This window comes from Trachemys scripta, chromosome 9 (genome assembly GCF_013100865.1).
Source record: "Trachemys scripta elegans isolate TJP31775 chromosome 9, CAS_Tse_1.0, whole genome shotgun sequence".
Taxonomy (NCBI): Eukaryota; Metazoa; Chordata; order Testudines; family Emydidae; genus Trachemys; species Trachemys scripta.
This window is the reverse complement of record NC_048306.1, coordinates 56,817,983-56,834,719: the sequence shown is the minus strand read 5'-3', so window position 1 is coordinate 56,834,719 and position 16,737 is coordinate 56,817,983. Positions and strand designations below refer to the sequence as shown.

The 16,737-nt window shown below is 43.1% G+C and overlaps 1 protein-coding gene across 5 annotated transcripts in view; it reads left to right on the top strand.

Annotated features, from left to right (window-relative positions):
• The window catches only part of SAP130 (Sin3A associated protein 130), a 33,359-nt gene extending 18,862 nt beyond the window's left edge, over window positions 1–14,497 (top strand). For 2 of the 5 annotated variants that reach the window (XM_034781986.1, XM_034781984.1), the window contains exons 13-21: window positions 1,134–1,436; window positions 2,541–2,718; window positions 7,115–7,219; window positions 8,803–9,164; window positions 9,982–10,230; window positions 10,574–10,699; window positions 12,296–12,399; window positions 13,224–13,337; window positions 13,542–13,700. In XM_034781986.1, coding sequence (XP_034637877.1) covers window positions 1,134–1,436; window positions 2,541–2,718; window positions 7,115–7,219; window positions 8,803–9,164; window positions 9,982–10,230; window positions 10,574–10,699; window positions 12,296–12,399; window positions 13,224–13,337; window positions 13,542–13,700 — 1,700 coding nt within the window. Of the gene's footprint in view, window positions 1–1,133; window positions 1,437–2,540; window positions 2,719–7,114; window positions 7,220–8,802; window positions 9,165–9,981; window positions 10,231–10,573; window positions 10,700–12,295; window positions 12,400–13,223; window positions 13,338–13,541 lie in introns of all 5 variants that reach the window. The other 3 variants (XM_034781983.1, XM_034781982.1, XM_034781981.1) reach the window with 2 other exon arrangements.
• The last annotated feature ends 2,240 nt before the right edge of the window (window positions 14,498–16,737 follow it).

Below are 16,737 nucleotides of genomic sequence, written 5' to 3'. Positions count from 1 at the left end.
TGTTAACAATACATAAATGCATCATGGAAGATGAGGTGCAAGGGAAAATCTGGAGGCCTTTGCAGCGGGGTGGGGGACAGTTAGGGTGTTTGGCATGAAATGATCAGTAGTGAAAGTTAACTGTATAAATTAGGGTTTAGGCTTCAGAGTTAACATTTCATTGAGGAGAATGGGGCAGTTCACATCTCTCTGACTATTGATTCAAGCAGCTGCAGACTCAAAAATACAACACTATATCAGTTCTTGTCGTCATGGTTAACATCGCAATAATGAGGGCTAGATATATATATATATGTCTTTAAAAAGAAAGCTTATATTCTGGAGCACCATTTTGCATAACGGTTAAATTCCACTGCATTGTGGGTGTTGGATAATGGGTTGGGCTTAAGAACAAACCAGTTCACCCAGTTGTAGTGTCAAGTATTTAGGATTAGAGAAAATTTAAACTAAGCCATATTTTAAAAGCGTTCCACACTTGGATTCTACTTCTCTCTCTTCTTTTGTAAACTATCACAGATATTTTTCTTTTTTAATTCACATTAGTAGGCTCAAAACTGTTACAAGTTTGCAAGCCTGTCTTTTTAAAATAAATGCTTCAGTGCAGCTCTTTCCTTTTTTCAAAAACTGAAAACATTTTGTATCTTGACACTCAAAGGACTCTCTTAAATAACATATCAGTGGCAAAAGTAGAGACACACTTTCAGGGGTAGTATAGACTTCAGTTGCAGGATTCAAACGGCTAATTTTTAAACTTGTGAGTTAAAGAACAAGTTGACAGTATTCTTCCAAAAACACAGGCTTTGCTCCCTTCTTCCTGTTGTATCCCACTTTCTGACTGGTTTTGCAATTAAGTTATAGTATCTTGTAGTAGCAGACAGACATCGTAAATGCAAAATTAAGGCATCTGAATTTGTTATGGCTCTCAGCAGTCTGGAGAGTTAGTTTGTGATGGGAAAAATCTTATTCAAATTCTGTTATCTTCAGCAGTAGCAAGGAGACTGCAGAATGTTAAGCAAATTGCTCCATCTTAAATAAAAATCCAAATAGTTTTTAGAACCCCTCTTTATGCACCATAGGAAAATGAAGTAGTCCATTGGGGTGGAAATAATCAATGTTCATGTTACTGTTCTCAGTTTCAGCTCAGGCCCCCAACTCTGCCATCACAGCTCAAACTGGTGTAGGAGTGGCCTCCACTGTGCACCTCAATCCCATGCAGCTGATGACTGTAGATGCATCTCATGCCCGTCACATCCAGGGGATCCAGCCAGCGCCTATCAGTGCACAGGGGATCCAGCCAGCGCCTATCAGTACACAGGGGATCCAGCCAGCACCAATTGGAACACAGGGACTCCACCCAGCTGCACCAATTGGAACACAGGGACTCCAGCCTGCACCAATCAATGCTCAGCAGCCACAAACAGAAACAAAGACTTCAGGTAACTTCAGCCAACTAGGTCCAGGCTATATATGGGATCAGTTCAAGGGAGCGACGTAGCCTTGAATTCACCTCCAGCTTCTTGATCAACTGAAATATCTTAGCTAGACTAACTCTCTGGGAAGCCACACCCTGATGAGAAATAGTATTTATATAGTACAAACCTTTATAAAGCTACAGTGGTAATACAATAGCAGACATTAAATATACTAATATGCGTTCTCTCAGTAGATTTGTTTTTGTTCCATTATTTACGAGCCAAAACTACATGATCAGGTTGCAAGTAGATTTTAGTGATTTGTTTTTTTAAGTTAGTGTTGGTCTGACGATGTTATGACTAAAGCTGGAAGTGCCACTGCAGCTGAAGAACTTGACAAACCTTCTCTGCATGTGGATGATTCTTCTGAGGAATGGCTAGCTCTTCTCAGAGATAGGATATGTTGCCTATAAATTGCCCAAGACATGAAACCCATTACAGTCACACTTTGAAAAGTGACTGCAAAATACCTTCACCAGCTGGACTACCGCAGGAAATCCCTCATGTGAGGAAAAACATCAGTCCAGCTATCCTGAAGACTTTCTGAGGAAAAGGCATCTAGCATCTCAGAGACCACTCTAGCCCCTCCCAGAGCTGGCTGGCAAGCAAATATTGTCCAGTATCTACTTCTCACCTGTCTGACTAAATGTCCTGAATCAATGGTCAGCTGAGATGGCCAAACACACCTGGCAGAAGGTTAGGACACAGCACTGTGAGACAGTGCCTTATTTACAAGTAATAAGCATTGCCAAAGACATGCAATTCTTATGCATATAGTGATACATTCTTCCCTGGGAAGCTCTGCCCCTTCCATTTCTCTTGGAATGCTAGTCTTACCTAGCAACAGTTGTTAGGCAGGTGATGCCTTCCATCTCCCCTAGAGAAGGTTGTTATTAAATTGCTTTGTACAGCACTACACTTCAAAACTAGGAGAGAGCTTGGGGAGCAAATATACGAATACCTACTTTCCCATCAAGTGTTTCTTTTAATAACTGCTGCTTTTCCCATCTTCTTTGTTGTGTTCTGTCTCTCTCTCCTTTTCTTTCATGTCCCTTTTGTCCTTCCCAGCAGTGGTCTTGGCAGATGGAGCCACCATTGTGGCCAATCCTATTAGCAACACATTCAATGCAGCTCCAGCAGCGACCACAGTGGTACAAACTCACAGCCAGAGTGCCAGCGCCAGTGCACCAGCCCAGGGCTCATCCCCACGCCCAAGCATCCTCCGGAAGAAACCAGCTACAGATGGGTGAGTAGGACTTGACTTGGCATTTAATTGCTCTTCTTCTCAGACTAGTCCAGGGGTGCCCAACCTGCAGGCCGTACATGGCCCAACAGAGCATTTCATAAGACTCGCAGCCTGCTTCAATGCTATATACTAATGATCGATTCATTAGCATTTTGTCGTCATGATCACATCATTTTAGTTTACACAGCGTGTAAATAGACAATTCTGTACATGAAACAACCTATCTAAACACCTCTAAAACAAGCTGAACTTAAAATATAAATCAATACAGGTGACTTTAAATCTTATTAAAATATGTAGAATCTGTTTGGCCCGCACATGGTTGTGCTTAGGTTGATGGGGCCCTCCTGTGTAATAAGGTTGGGCACCAGTCGTCTCGTCCAAGTAGAAGAAACGTCTGTGCTTCAGTGAGGGTGGAAAATTTAACCAGTGCAGGATGCAAGTAAGATGCCCATCTCTATGAAAGATACACTTCATCCAGGTTACATTTTTGTCCATCCTGTTTTAGAGCAGATGATTGAGTCATATCCTGTTGTCACTAATGGGGATGTATAGGAGAATTTGACTCCAGCTCTTAAATGTGACCTGCAAGGGGAAACAAAATATTTGAGCCACTTCCTTTTTGCTTCATGCTTTTTTTAAATTAATTAAATTCAGGTTTTGTCTGCCCTGTTTTTTCTGGAACACTTTATGGACAACTGGAGAAGGAGTAAGATTATAACACACAAATGACATGAAAGTGAAACCTGATTAGCAAAGAGAGGAACGTAGCTTTAACTTAGACTGTTTAAAACTCCTGCTTAATTCGAATGCTTGAATAAATAGGTAGGGGAAGAACTCTTAGATTCAATAACTCATTCTTGCCAATTAAGGGCTAAAAAAGTTTGCCTTCAACTTTTGAGACTTCCAGTGAGTCCTCCAAGACTAGACTTGACATACTTGGTATTTAAGGTCAAATGCAAAGTAATGCACATTGGAAAACTTAATCCTAACTATGCATATAAAATGATGGGGTTTAGATTAGCTGTTACCACTCAAGAAAGAGATCTTGGAGTCATTGTGGATAGTTCCCTGAAAACATCCACTCAATGTGCAGCGGCAGACAAAAAAACTAATAGAATGTTGGGAATCATTAGGAAAGGGATAGATAATAAGACAGAAAAATATCGTATTATCTCTATATAAATCCATGGTACGCCTACACCTTGAATATCGCGTGCAGATTGAGTCACCCCATCTCAAAAAAGATATATTAGAATAGGTACAGAAAAGGACAACAACATTTATTAGGGATATGGAACAGCTTCCACATGAGGAGAGATTATTAATACAGTAACTCCTTGCTTAATGTTGTAGTTGTGTTCCTGAAAAACACGACTTTGAGCGAAATGATGTTCAGCTAATCCAATTTCCCCATAATAATTAATGTAAATAGGAGGGGTTAGATTCCAGGGCAATTTTTTTACCAGGCAAAAGACTATATTTTTATATTTGTGTGTGTGTGTGTGTGTGTGTGTGTGTGTGTGTGTGTGTGTGTGTGTACACACACACACATCCCTCTACCCCAATATAACGCTGTCCTCAGGAGTCAAAAATTTTACTGCGTTATATCGAACGTGCTTTGATCCGCCAGAGTGCACAGGCCCCCCCCCCCCCCCAGAGCACTGCTTTATTGCGTTATATCTGTATTCGTGTTATATCGGGATAGAGTGTGTGTGTGTATGTGTATATATATATATATATATACACACACACAGTATAAGTTTTTTAAACAAACAGTTTAATACTGTACACAGCAATGACGTTTGTGAAGCTTGTTTGAGATGGTGAAGACAGAGGGTGGGATATTTCCCAGGGAATGCCTTACTGCTAAGTGATGAACAAGCACTTGGCTGAGCCCTCAAGGGTTAACACATTGTTAATGTAGTCTCACACTCTACAAGGCAGCACAAAGGGAGGGAGGGGAGACAGCACGGCAGACAGAGGCACCCACCCTCTGTGTGAGAGAGAGATGTGCATTGCCTCTGTAAGTACGCTGACCCCACTCTAAGTACATTGCCTTTTTAAGTAGATCAGCAAGTTGAGACAGCAAGCTCCCTCCGTCCTGAGCCCTGTCATGCCCCTTTACCCACCCCACCCCTCTGCTCTATTGAGATGGGATAAGTGGGGGGAGGGGGACACCCTGATATTAGGGCCTTCTGCCCTTCCCCCCTACACACAGCAAGCAGGAGGCACCCAGGAGCAGCTCCAAGGCAGAGGGCAGGAGCAGCACATGGCAGTGGGGGGAGGGACAGCTGAACTGCTGGCAATTGATAGCCCACTGGGCGGCGGTTGCACAGGGAACTTAGGGGAGCGGGGAGCTGATGGGGGGGCTGCCAGTCCACCCTGGTTCCAAGCCCCCACCAGCTAGCTCCAATGGGCTGCTCTTTCTGCAAGCAGTGGACAAAGCAGGCGGCTGCCAAACAACGTTATAAGGGAGCATTGTGAAACTTTAAACGAGTATGTTCTCTAATTGATCAGCAACGTAACAACGAAACAACGTTAACTGGGATGACTTTAAGTGAGGAGTTACTGTATTGGGACTTTTCAGCTTGGAAAAGAGACGACTAAGGGGGGCTATGATAGAGGTCTATAAAATCATGACTGGTGTGAAGAAAGTAAATAAGGAAGTGTTATTTACTCCTTCTCATAACACAAAAACTAGGGGTCGCCAAATGAAATTAATAGGCAGCAGGTTTAAAACAAACAAAAGGAAGTACAGTAGAACCTCAAAGTTACAAACACCTTGGGAATGGAGATTGTTCGTAACTCTGAAATGTTCATAACTGAACAAAACATTATGGTGGTTCTTTCCAAAATTTACAACTGAACATTGACTTACTACAGTTTTGAAACTTTACTATACGAAGAAAAATGCTGTTTTTCCATTATTTTGTAGTAGTTTAACATAGTACTGTACCGTATTTGCTTTTTTGGGGGGGAGGTCTCTGCTGCTGCCTGATTGCATACTTCTGGTTCCAAATGAGGTGTGTGGTTGATGGTCAGTTTGTAACTCTTAGGATAGGTCCATCAATGGTTATTAGCGAGGATGGGCAGGGATGCAAAACCATGCTCTTGAAGTGTCCCTGGCCTCTGTTTGCCAGAAGCTGGGAATGGGCAACGGGGGATGGATCACTTGATGATTACCTGTTCTGTTCATTCCCTCTGAAGCATCTGGCATTGGCCACTGTTGCAAGACAGGATACTGGGCTAGGTGGACCATTGGTCTGATCTACTATGGCCATTCTTATGTTTTTTATAAAACAGAGAAACTTCACACTTTTAAAAAATATAAATCATAAACAAAAAAAGAGGGACAGTAGCCCAATTTTCTCTTTTTATGTAGGTGACATTTAAAGGTCTATTGCTTCCTAGAATGGTCTGGGTTTTTTTTTTTTTTTTGTGGGGATTGGATAGTTTCAGAATTAAACCTTGTGGGAATATTCAAGTCTTTTATAGTGATAGACTCTCTCGTGTTTGCCAGACTCACTAGCTGACCAATATAGCATTATGCTGCCCTGTGATGATAAATGCACATTCAGCCTGCAGGATTCTGCTTCGTAAGCTCATAGCTGAGAACCATGTCAGGTCATGGTGGTTTGCTGAGCCTTAGGACAGTAATGGAAAAATGGCTGGCACCACCCAATGCTGGTAGATTGCCCATTCTCCACAGTTAGAGGCTGGTGGCCTCAACACAACCATGGGTGGGCACGTTGAAAATAAAATTGGTAAGGATCCTTGGCGCTCTGTGGAGAAGTCCTCAAAATGGGTGAGAGGAGACTGATAGCTTGGACTTACCCTTTCGGGGAAATAAAATATGAAGCCTTGTTTGAAGAAATACTAGAAGCAAATCCTAGTAGGGTACATCCAGACTACCTGCCGAATCGGCAGGTATAGTTATCGATCTATCAGGGATCGATATATCGCGTCTCATCTAGACGCGATATATCGATCCCCGAACATGCTCCTGTCGACTCCGGAACTCCACCAGGGCGAGCGGCGGTAGTGGAGTCGACGGGGGAGCCGTGGCCGTCGATCCCGCGCTGTGAGGACCCGAGGTAAGTCGAAATAAGATACGTCGACTTCAGCTATGCTATTCCCATAGCTGAAGTTGCGTATCTTACATCGACACCCCCCCCACCCCCCGCCAGTGTAGACCAGCCCTTAGTGTATCTGATCATAAGTTTACTAATCCATCACCACCTTAGGAGTGCAATACAACTAGCACAGGAAGACAAAACCTATTCCATTTGTGGCAGCAAGAGATACAGTCTTTCTTCTGCCTTCATTGGCGTTCAGGTTTCTAAAGGCAACGTACCTGAGCAGCACAAGTTCCAAGCTTATCTGTGTCTTCCAGACTGGCAGTCCGGAAAAGTCTGATTCCCCCTCAGCCTTCTGAAGTAACTAGCACCCGTGTGGAGAGCTCTGTGCGGAGCACATCTGGATCACCCAGACCTGCTGGGTAAGGATTTCAAACAGCAAACTGCATGACAGCACCTCCTGTATAATGGATCAAAGCCAATGGAATTTAGTTTAAGGAGAGAAGGGTGTGTAAAAGGTGTTGTGTAAACATGACACAAATTCATTGTGAAGTAAAATAGAAATGTAAAGGAATGACTATATTACACCAGAGTTGTATTTTTAACTGATGTAATTGTTCTGGTGCTTGCACAAGATTCTAATCCCTTAAAAGATCTCATTATCAGATCAATATCTTATTGCATTTACCCTTTTAGAGCACGGCAAGTTAATTATTTTAACATGGATTGCTTCATCAAATGTTTATTTAAAAGGAAGGCCTTCATAATATTTCTGTTTGGGTTTGATTAATAGAAAACTCATTCTTCACAGTTACTAAAGTGTTTTCCATTTGACTAGCCAATTAAGCATCTGTTAGCTCCCTGCTGAAGGGAGTTGACTAGTGTTGGTATCATTATGCTTATAGAAGACAGGCTCAGCAATCACCATTGATAATTCACAAGGAAAACAAATCCTGGCATTCTGTCTAAAAGTAAAGCAAAGGTTGTAGAGCTCGTAGTTCACAATGCTTGGAAATGAATGCTGCTGCAGAGGGTTCAGCTAGAACCGCCTTGTCAATTACATGATCCAGATCCGAGAAGAACGTGTGTCATCACCTCTTTCTATCACCTCCCCTGCCATAGATTTATCTTTTTTAATTTGGATCTAGTCATGAGATTTTATATATATATATAAAAATAAAATATCAATGGCTTTTAGCCAGGATGGGCAGGGATGGTGTCCCTAGCCTCTGTTTGCCAGAAGCTGGGAATGGGCAACATGGGATGGATCACTTGATTACCTGCTCTGTTCATTCCCTCTGGGGCATCTGGCATTGGCCTCTGTCAGAAGACAGGATATTGGGCTATATAGACCTTTGGTCTGACCCAGTATAGCCATTCTTATCTTCTTATATTATGGGAAGGAGAAAGGTTTTAGTATCAATCTTCTAAGAAAGCGCTCTTGGTGAAACAGCACAAGAAATCAATCTCCTGATTACTTGCGAGATCAGTGTAAATTATCTGGATGTCACTGAGGGCATGTCTACACTTACCTCCGGAGCAATCAATCCAGCAGGAGTCGATTTATCGCACGCGATAAATCGACTGCTGAGCACTTTCCCGTCGACTCCAGTACTCCACTGGAGTGAGAGGCACAGGCGGAGTCGACGGGGGATCGTCGTCAGTTGACTTACCGCAGTGAAGACACCGCAGTAAGTAGATCTAAGTACGTCGACTTAAGCTACGTTATTCATGTAGCTGAAGTTGCATAACTTAAATCGATTTCCCCCCACCCTCCCAGTGTAGACCAGGCCTGAGTGAGGGATGAACATTTTGAGGTAAACATTCCACAAAGTATTCCACATTACTGAGGTAAACATCATGTACTGGGGCAGGAAAAAATGGGTTTTCTGAAGGAGCTAGCTCCAAAGCTCAGTTCATTAACTTTACAGACTTTGTCTGCGGTAGAAAGTCATGGCAGCAGCACTTAAGATGTTGAGTGGATTAACTAGTTTTTATGTTTTAGTGCCAAGCCTAAACCAGAAATCCATGTCTCTATGGCTACTCCAGTCACTGTGTCTATGGAAGCAGTGTCCAATCAAACCAGCGAGCAGCCCACCATTGCAGTCCCACCTACCTCTCAGCAGCCTCCATCTGCCATTCCAACAATTATTGCAGCAGCTAGTCCACCTTCTCAGCAGACAGCACCTCTGTCAACCATTCCAGGAGCAGTTCCAGCTGCTCCAGCCACTTCTACCACAATTATAGCTGCGCCTCCACCTCCATCAACTATGAGTGGGGCCCTCTCCACGGTATTGGGACCCCCAGCACCAGAGATAAAAATCAAAGAGGAAGTGGAACCTATGGACATAATGCGACCAGTCTCAGGTAGGCTTCTGATTAAAGTAACTGCAGTCACTCCTTTTTTGGGGCGTGATGGTAAGGGCTTCACCAAAACCAACATGAAACTCCCTTGGATAGTGGTACAGCATGCCAATCATAGGGTTGCCATCGGAGTAATTTTAAATAATTCCTAAAGATTCTCTTGTTCCTGTTTTATTTCAGTGAAAGTCCAGAGCCTACAAACTTGTTTGAATCTTGTTTTCAGTGACATGAATGGGCATGAAGTTCTGATGGGCTGGTGTCCCAGTGACAACTGGAATGGAAAATGAGGGTCCTGTTGATTCCTAAGCAAGGAATCTTTCTAGATAAATGGGTTTGAGATCAGTTTTAGTCATAGCAGGGGAGGACATTGTAATGCCAGTGACTATGAACTGTCCATCTTAAATGTAAGAGTTTGCAGAGTGGCCACTGAACCCCTTCCATTTAAAAATTGAGCCTAGTTCCTTGAATTTTCTTGTACAATTGTTTGGATACCCCATATGCTTGGGGAGGAGGCGAGACTGAGATAACAGCAGAGCAGTAAAATCTGACTTCAGTCATACAAAACTGATATAAAAACCCTTAAGCATAGATTTCCTCCTCCATACAAACAACGTTTAAGTTCTTTTTCCTTGGACAGCTAGTACGTACTGTTCTATTACCCCTTCCTTCCCCCAGTAAAATGAAATTATTTTCAGGATAGATGTCACTGGGACAGCACTTAGACGGTATTAGCTTGTCACTTTCACACTAGCTGACATAAAGTTGCTCTCTCTTCTGGCTGTCAGGCTCTTAAACATTTCTCTTTCTGTTTCTATCTTAGCAGTTCCTCCGTTGACTACAAATACCATGTCTCCATCTCTTGCGTTGCTGGCCAACAACCTTTCCATGCCCCCGAACGACCTGCCACCTGGTGCCTCCCCAAGGAAAAAGCCCCGGAAGCAGCAGCATGTAATCTCCACAGAGGAAGGAGACATGATGGAGACTAATAGTACTGATGATGAGAAATCCACTGCCAAAAGTCTTCTGGTGAAAGCAGAGAAGCGCAAGTCTCCTCCAAAAGAGTATATAGGTAATGGCATCTCTGATGATAACTGCTTTCTCTGCTCAAATATCTGCTCTTCTCTTTTCCTCCAAATTAGCGTCCTTTGTTCCCTGCCTCTACAATAATGAGACTTCTGTTAAACAAGAAACCTGAGTTACGAATTAATAGTTAGCCCTTTCATTGTGCTTTTCAAAACATCTGTTTCTCACAAGGTCCATCTCAGTTTCACCATCTGTAAAATGTTAAGTGACTCATTCAATCCCAGAGAGGAAATTGGCACCTGAGCTGCTTCCTGGTCTTCTGCTTAAATCACTAGATAATGCCAGTCTCTTCTAGTTGAAACTGCTTGTTTCTCTTGGCTCTTTCTTAGATGAAGAAGGTGTCAGGTACGTCCCTGTGCGTCCAAGACCCCCTATCACACTGCTCCGTCACTATCGCAACCCCTGGAAAGCTGCCTATCACCACTTTCAGAGATACAGTGATGTCAGAGTGAAAGGTCAGTTTATTTTTTTACAGGATTTCCTATTGCCCATACGTAATGCTGGGAACAGTGTCTTATGAGTGGTTGTAGTCATATAGACAAAGGAGTTAAGTAACTGTAATGTGGCAAATAGAACTTGTTTCCTGTTCAGATATGTTCATCATGTGAGCTAAAGGAAAACTTCTACTAGCTATCAATGATGCTATCTCTTGTCAGACCTCCTGACGGTAGAGGAAGAAAGTCACACTTAAACAGGCCTGACCTTCCACCCACCAGAGAGAAGTAACACACACCAAAAGTAGCCATCATATTATACGTCTGGGGGAATTTTGTGCCACTGCGCATGCACAGAATTTATGTCCCCACAGATTTCTTTGCTTCCCCACAGAAAAATGACTTTCTGACGGGGAAGCAAAGAGAATCCACAAGAGCAGTCATGTGACCCTATCCAGCTGGCAGAGAGGTAAATCACTGTGGGGCAGGGGGAAGGACCGGGAAAGGCCCAGCTGGTGCCTCCTACCATGCACCTGGCTCAGCTGCTAGTCCCAGCTGGGCTGGGGAGGACGGGACTTCCTCTTCCCCTGTAGGCATCCGGGGCCGTGTCAGACCCACCCCTAGATTTCTCCCCTGGCTCTAGGAAGCTCTGCAAACTCTCCTCCTCTTCCCTCCCCCTCCACACTTCCTGCACCCAGTGCACCTCAGCTCAAAGGGGAGGGATCACTGTCCAGCGAGCTGCACCCCCATGCATCCAGACCCTCCCACTGACACACACACACACACCGCCCCAAAAAGCCCCACTCCCACTCCCCCTGCACCTGGACCACCCTGACAACCCACCCGCACCCAGATCCCAACCAAGTTCCAACCAGCTGCACCTGGATCCCCACCCCATTGAGACACCCACATCCACACCCCCTGTGCTGAGTCCTAACCGCCTTCACCTGGACTCCCCTGCAGAGTCCTATTGCCGTTGCACCCAGAACCCCCCAACAAGCCCCTGTGCATCTAGATCTCCCCGCGCCCGGATCCCCCACTGAGCAGCCTGCACCCAGATGGCAGGCTGAGGAAGCAGCGCAGTCTGGGCAGGCACCCAGAGCAGCTGCCTGCCCAGCTCCCTGCCCTGAGTACTGCTTTTACACAACTGGCTCCTGCCCTGAAGGGAAAACAACCCTCCCGCAGCCCCAGAATTACATAACTCTGCCCCTTCCCCGCTCCAGCCCCTGCCTCCAGCTGCCCCCTCTCCCTAGTGCTGAGGGAGTTGGACAAGAGGAGGAGCAGGGCTGGGCTGCCCTGTCTTCTCCTCTGCAGGTACAGAGGAAATAGTGTGGGGGCTGGTCTATGTTTCTGCCTCTACAATATGTCTATAGTGGGAGCACTAACCCTTACTGTTGTCCCGTCACCCCTCCTCCCCACCCCAGTTCTGCTGCCCCTACTTCCACATATGTCTGAAATCTTCAGATATCTGGTACATGAGTGGATATTGCTGTCCTGACCAACTGATCTGTGTTAGGTTCTTATTGGAGCATATGGAGGGGGAAAAAAATCTTACAGTATCGTAACTGTCCTTTGTTCCTATGTTAGACATATCAGATTTGTGTTCTTTGGTTTTAGAAGAGAAGAAGGCTATGCTGCAGGAGATTGCCAATCAGAAAGGGGTATCCTGCCGTGCGCAAGGTTGGAAAGTCCATCTCTGCGCAGCACAGTTACTGCAGTTGGTAAGTGAATGGGGCTTACCAGTTGAGCTTCCTACAACATGGGGAAAGTAGGAGTACTCCTAGATGAGCATTAGCTGTTTTGTAAGCATCATGAATTAGAAAAACACATCAGACGCTGGAGTATCTCGGACTGTTTGGTCTGTAGGGAGTTGGCCATATGAGCTTCAGTTGTCGGGAATGTTTTGCGTGTGGTTCAGAAACTTCAGAGTGGTGGAGGTTTGGATCCAGACATAAAAGCTGATGCATTCTGTTCAGATGCTCAAAACTGGCAACTCCCTCCCTGTGATGCACAGATCTGAAGATGAGTCTGTTTGGGATGGTGCTGCTGATAGGAGGAGGCAGCACTGCTCCACATTCTTGGATGTTTCTCTTTTGGGTTCGGGGTGAGGTAGGTGCTCTGCATTCTAGCATCAAATTCCCCCAAACCTCTGCATTCCCAGAATAGAATTGAGGAAAGAAGGGAAGCAGCTCTGCATTTCAGAAGGATCGGGGCTGCTCTGCATTTCAGCAGGATTGGGGCTGCTGTGGATTCAAATGTGGGGATGCAATTTGTACTCCTCTGAATTCTTCAAAGCATCTGTTTCAGGGGCAAGAGTCGGAGCGCACTGGTGAGGATCTATGCTCGTTCAGAAGTGGAGCAATCCTTTTATAGGATGTTAGTATGAAGAATAACACTACATCAAAGGCTCCATCATGAATAAGCAACATGAGTAGCTGAGGGAGGAGCAGAATAGCCTCACTTGTTTGTGTATAATTTTCTTAATATGGAGGAATGTTGTGCATTCCAGTGATGGGCATTCTCACTAAGGTCTCATGTCTTCTAGACTAACCTGGAGCATGACGTGTATGAGCGCCTCACCTCCCTGCAGGAAGGGATAATCCCCAAGAAAAAAGCAGCAACTGATGATGACTTACATCGAATAAATGAACTGATACAGGTAAAAGTTGATGGCTCAGTATATCTACTTTACCCTTAATTACAAACTCATTCTATTGCTGGCTATGGTGCAGTTAGTAAGAACTACCAAGGGGGAAAAAATGTTAGTCTATTTCAAGAGTGATTATTCAAAGGTGACTTACAGACTTGGAAGTGACAGAGAGAGAGAGTTCTGCTCTTAATGACAGTGGTGTGTGTATTTCAGGGGAATATGCAGAGGTGTAAACTTGTGATGGATCAGATCAGTGAGGCCCGAGACTCCATGCTGAAGGTCTTGGATCACAAGGAGCGTGTTCTGAAGCTCTTAAACAAGAATGGAACCGTCAAGAAAGTGTCCAAATTAAAGCGAAAGGAGAAGGTCTAGAGCCAGAAGAATAAGGACTCTGGAAATGGAGAACGTGTACAGAATGGAGTTGTTCAGTCTTTTTTTTTTTTTTATTTTTATTTTTTTTTATTTTGGGTTTATTTTGAAGTAGAGCATCTGACTAAAAAGGATGAGTTCTAGAGAACACAGATGGATGTGTGGAGCCCATTGACCTGGAGGGATTGGCCTGGATCTGTCATAATGAACAAAGATTTTTCTCTCAGGTTCATCCCTTTTAAACTCTTTGAAGTCACATTTGTTTAACCTTCCTGACGTGTCAGTGCCTACTAACTGGTACTCGTAATGCAGTGTGTGATGGACAGTCCCCTTTTCATTTTAGAGTTTAGAGGTAACTTACAGGTTTGTCCATGAATTCCTGCAGGAGATCTCAAGAATTTGATCTGAAAGTTTTGGCTCAGACTGCCAGGAGCTTTTCAAACCATAGAAAATGACACCACTTCCAGTTACCTATTTCCCCCCCCCTCCTCCTTTTTTTCTGACTTTCCAAAGTCTGAAGTAACCTCCTTAAACCAGTGCCATTGCACTAGATCTGCCACATTTAGAATCTCCTAGTTCTGAAGTCCTAGCTGTCAATTTTTTTTTTTTTTTAAGGAACCATTTCAAAGTGATTTTTGTAGTATCTGTTGTGTGTGTCCATGTTGGTGCTCTCGGATACTTGTTTTGAAGTACTTCTCTTCCAACACAGTACTTCTTGTAGCTGGTGTGATGCTGTTAATTGTATGTACCACATACATCCTGAAAACTTTAATAAAGGACTTGGAGACTTTTGTACCTGAGCTGTTTGTATATTTTTATGCTATAGAAAATACACAACCCATAAGCTCTAAAAGAAACTCATCCCCTGAAAGACATTGCAGGAATGAGGAGCTGGATTTTGGAAAAAGAAATCTACCTCTTCTGCTGCTGTCAGGAAAGATAGTTCATTGGGGTTTCAGCCTATATAGGTGCAAGTGTGATTTTCAGTTTTATTTTGAGTTTCCATAAGGGTTGCCAAATTATTCCACTAATGAAGAGTTATTAATTCTGAGTAACTATGCACAGTACACACAAACTTCCATGACACCACCTTGCTTTGGGAAGTAATTTAGTTTTCATTTTGAGTTCTAATCTTCAGGTGGCTAATGGTCACTGGAAACTCAATGTATTTTTCTGACCATCTGAAATTGTCCAAAAAAGCTGCTATTTCATTCTGTAGCATAAAGAGATTGGAAGCACTGAATATGAATAAAACTCATTATAACAAGGTGAGCATGCTGCTTTTTTCATATGCACCATATTTCAGATCCATCTGCCAAGACAACAGTCTCATTCTGATTTGACTCTAGTTTTATTTAAAAAGAAATATACATCTCCATAATGCATTTCTGATAATGGTACAGTAATTTTGGCTAATATGGAACAACTTAAATTGTGGTGTGGAACTTAACTTTTGGAAGGAGTGGGGGGGAGGAGAGTGAAAACGTCAGTAAAATACCATTGAAAAACTTTTAAAATATGTACTTACAGGCTTGTAAAAATTTAATTCTGCAAAGAAATAAAGGAACTAATTTTTCATACTACAAAATGTGGAAGGCAAGCTGTGGGATCAAATCACTTTCACTTATCAGTTTTATTGCTTGTGGTTCAGGAAAGGGCTATCTTGAATGCTGGGAAATGCACATAATATTGTCCAAACACTGTTTGGCATAAAGTAATATAGACTCAATGAAGAATGAATCTGCTCAGCTGAGCCTAGGTTTTACAGGTTTGAAATACTCAATTTTATCTACCACAGGAGCAAGCTTAAATTCCCCTTTCAGGCTGATAACTGCCAGCCTTCAGCAGAAAATGGCTTTCTGAACAAATCATTTGTCATGATCAGAAATGGTTTTTACATGAACATTATGGCTTTATAGGTCTTGCTCTTAGATGCTTTGCTGTTTTATTCCAAAAAGCTATTCTTAATGTAATCCTTTCAACTAGGACATTATCATCTAAGCCTAAATGGTTTCTGTAATAATTGAGATTGATACTATACATCTATTTATATACAAGACCTTCATTTTTTGGATGGAAGGCTGAAATTCCTGAAACACTGAAATGAAATACAGGCAACTTCAGAGTCCGTTTAGTGCTGAGGAAACTACTGTTTTTAGGCAGTAACAAGGAGCAGATAAGGGCCATTTATGCTCAAGGATTTTTAAAGAGTTCTGAAATTTTGTTTGCCTGTAACTTGACAAATCTATCTTTAACTTTTCTCTGCCTCAATCTTGGGCCAGACCTTCAGCAACTGCAAAATGGTGGCACTCCATTGTCTTCAACAGAGCTATGCTAATTTACACCAGCCACTGATTTGCATGCTTGTTGGCAGATGCAGCGAACTCAGCTCTCTGAATTTGGGCAGGTGGGATGCTGTACTGGGGATAAAACCTGGGCTCAGACCATTTTTTGTTGTTGCTTGAAACAGCAGCAGTCCTCCTCACAGCATTTTGCTGCCTCTTTGGATACATTACCCCTTATGATAACCTGAAGAAATGTATGTATATTTTTAACATTTTGGGCAATGTCTGGAGTGCTGGTAGAGCTAGTAATTCTTGTGTAAGGTTTCTCTACACAGCTTTGTCAATTTCATTTCGCCTGACTTGCAGCTCGAGACCTTCACTCTCCTTCAGAGGAAAGACTAGTAACTCTCCTTTCTTTATAGGCAGCTAACAAATTATTGTGAAACCAACAGCCCCATTTCTCCTTCAAACGCTGGGGAGTTCCTAAATTAAGTATGGTTTTGGGTGTGTTTCAGTGTTCCTATTTTTTAATTCCAAAATGCTTCTGGATTGAAGATTGTCAAACTCTCTGGGGTGAAAAGGCAAAGCCATACATTCTTTATTTCTACCATAGAGTTCCAAATTTTCTATACCCTACACTCATTCTTCACAACATTGCTGTGAGGTGAAAGAATGCAGAGATTAAAAGATTTTTCCCAACGTTACCAACTAGAACTAAAATTTAGTTTTTGGCTTGCCATTTTATGCTCCCATCT